The sequence below is a fragment of the Tupaia chinensis genome, unplaced genomic scaffold (assembly GCF_000334495.1).
Source record: "Tupaia chinensis unplaced genomic scaffold, TupChi_1.0 Scaffold000178_1, whole genome shotgun sequence".
NCBI lineage: Eukaryota > Metazoa > Chordata > Mammalia > Scandentia > Tupaiidae > Tupaia > Tupaia belangeri.
In genome coordinates this window covers 722,062-724,977 of record NW_006159653.1, presented here as the reverse complement: position 1 = coordinate 724,977, position 2,916 = coordinate 722,062, and the positions used below count along the sequence as shown (strand labels likewise).

General features: G+C 62.4%; 1 protein-coding gene across 1 annotated transcript in view; it reads left to right on the top strand.

Annotated features, from left to right (window-relative positions):
• CIAO3 (cytosolic iron-sulfur assembly component 3) overlaps positions 1 to 2,916 on the top strand; it is a 10,070-nt gene that overhangs the window by 371 nt on the left and 6,783 nt on the right. The window contains exons 2-3 of the mRNA XM_006146360.3: positions 632 to 727; positions 2,698 to 2,841. Of these exons, the coding sequence (XP_006146422.1) occupies positions 632 to 727; positions 2,698 to 2,841 (240 nt within the window). The remainder of the gene's footprint in view (positions 1 to 631; positions 728 to 2,697; positions 2,842 to 2,916) is intronic.

Here is a 2,916-nt window from a genome sequence, read left to right as displayed (position 1 = left end):
CTCGCCGCTCTGATCCTTTGTGCAGGGTGGTGCCGGGCGAGCGGCAGCGCCTGCGGAGACACTGCTTGAGGCGCCCTGGGGACCAGGGGCTGCACTCGAGCCTGACCCGGTGTCACCCTCCGCTGAGTGCCCTCCTGTGAGCAGCTGGGCAGGGCCCGCAGCTGGCCTGGCCTCCTGGTAGGCCTCCTCCCGTCGGCGCTGGCCATCCTCAGGGAGGCCGAGCCCACGCAGTCCCGGAGCTTTGGCAGGAGAGAGCTCAGGGGCTGTGGGCTGCACGGGGCGCAGCTCAGTGGCCCTGCCGGGCCTCGGTGCCTCCCAGTAGCCCGCGTCTCCCTTGGCCTCTGCAGTGGCCTCCTGACCGCGGGCGCAGGCAGCGCACCTGTAAGATCAGAACCTGGGCAGTGAAGGTTGGCACAGCCCTCCCGCCCTCCCCGGGCCTCGCTCCCGGCCGCAGGGTGTGAGGAGCCCGTGCCCGCGGGGAGCCCATGAGCTCCTACGCCTGCTTAAGTGGCTGCAAGGTATGGGCAGCCCCTGGCCCGAGGCCGTTCCAGGCAGAGCCGCCTCCCCGAGGCCCAGCCCCAGCGGGAGCGTCCAGGTGGCGGGCCTGGCCTGAGGTCTCTTCCTGGGGCAGGACTGCATCAAGCCTGTGAAGGCAGACAGGAGGCCCGGGAGCGGCGTGGCCAAGATCCACATCCAGGACGACGGGAGCTACTTCCAGGTTCATCAAGTAAGGCGGGCGGGGCTGCTGCTCCTCGGCCGGGGTTCGTCGTCGCAGTCAGATGCCGCGCCGGCGGGAGGCGGGAGGCGGGCGGCCTGGGCGGGGCTGTCTGCCTGCCTCCCTCCGTCTGTCTTATCTCGTCTGTCTTATCTCGGGCCTGGCGGGTAAGGTTTCTGGCTCAGACTCCCGTTCCTAGGGCACATGCACTTCCTCTCTGGGTAAGTGAGCGTGAGGTCCCGATGTGACGGTGTCAGAATTCACCCTGTCTGTCTCTCAGGCCCCAAAGAACATCCGCGCCTCCTGTGAGCCACTGCCCGGGTGGTGTGGCCCGAGATAGTGCCGGGAGCCCAGCCAGAGCCGTGTGGAGTGGAAGGACTGTGGGTGGTCCTAGGGACACAGGCCTCTGTGAGGGAGCAGCAGCGGATCGGACCCTTGCAGAGAAGGGCTGCTGTCTGCTCAGTCCAGGAGGACACTCGCAGCACACCTGGAACCCGCCTGGACCCGGGGAGCCGAGGGCCTCAGTGCAGGGCCCAGTGCGGGGCAGGTCCAGCTGAGAAGTGGGCGAGCTCCGTCGTGGAAGGGAGTTCCAGGCTGGAAGGGCGCCCACCTCCTCGCCCTCTGGGTGTTTCCTGGGCCCCTGCAGCTCGCCAGCCTGGCCCAGCCACCTCTGCACTGCAGGGGAGCCAGGGCTTAGGCCAGGACCGTCCTGTGTCTAAGAGTCACCCAGGGCTGCCCTGCAGACCTCAGCGGGCGCGCCAGGCCCTGCGCCTGTGGCCGGGTCTGAGACGTCACTGCCCCTGGCAGCCGGCCAGCTCCAGGGCCAGGCCCCACAGGCCCTCCACCCTGCGCCTCTCTACTCCATGCCCTCTCCCCTTTCCTCCTGGCCCTGACTCTGAGGGGTCCACACACAGTCTCGTCATCGCCATGAGAACCGGGTGGACCTCTGCCTTCCCAGAGGCCAGCCCCTGGCCCAGGACCCTGTGGGTAGGCAGGTCTCTGCTTCTCTAGTGATCTTGCGACAGTGAGCACTGTCCCTGTTTATTTTTATAATTAAATAATTTTTATAATATATGTATTTTTATATTTTTTTAACATTTTTATAGGAGACGTTTTTGCTATAGGGCACGTGCACTCGCCAGAAAGGCAGAGAGACAGAAAGACAGAAAGTAAGAAACCACCCCCCAGGGGGGATGGTCACGCCGCAATCCCTTCTCCTCCATTCTCCTCTTGGGATCTTCGGCACACACGCACATGTGCCTGGTGTGAGTTTTAAGCCACTGGGTCCGGGACACGAACCGCAGTCGACTACGTGGGAGTCCAGCGACATAGCCATTACGCCAACTGCGGGTCCCCCTGTGTGTATTTATATCCTAAGCTTTTACTATAGGGTGTGTGTGCTTGCCAGAGAGGGTAGAAGAGAGAGTGAGAAATCCCCCCAGTGGGGGATGGCCATGCCACTGTCCCTTCTCTCAGGGTTTTGAGCATGCACACGCACCCGGGGCATGATTCTCAAGCCGCTGGGGCCAGGACTCAAACCATACATTTAGCCACGTGGGATCCAGCATCCTCACCTCCATGCCACCTGCTGACCCTGGACATACTTCTGTGATACATAGTAGTTCTTTTTTACTTTTAGAGGTTTTTGCTATAGGGTACATGTATGTGCTCGATGGAGAGACAGAGACAAAAAGCAAGAAATCACCCACCGGGGGGATGGCCATGCCACAATCCCTTCTCCATTCTCTTGGGATTTCCTTGGCACGTACGCACACACACCAAGCATGAGTTTCAAGCTTCCAGGTCCAGGACTTGAACTGCAGTCAGCCGTATGGGAGTCCAGCGACATAACCATTATGCCACTTGCTGGTCCCAACAGCTAATTCTTTCAAAGCTGGGCAGCACATAAGACCCTCCGACCACCACGCTGTCCGTCTTGAGAGCTGGGGGCTGTCTGGCACTGGGTTCTCACTCCTCCGCAGGATGGCGGGAGCCAGAAGCTGGAGAAGGCCAAGGTGTCTCTGAACGACTGCCTGGCCTGCAGTGGCTGCGTCACGTCGGCAGAGACCGTGCTCATAGCACAGCAGAGCCACGAGGAGCTGCGGAAGGTTCTCCGCGCCAACGAGGTGGGTGAGAGGGCCACTCGAGACTCCACCCAGGGGCCCGCCCAGCAGCCTGCAGACGCCGCCCAGAGGCTTTGG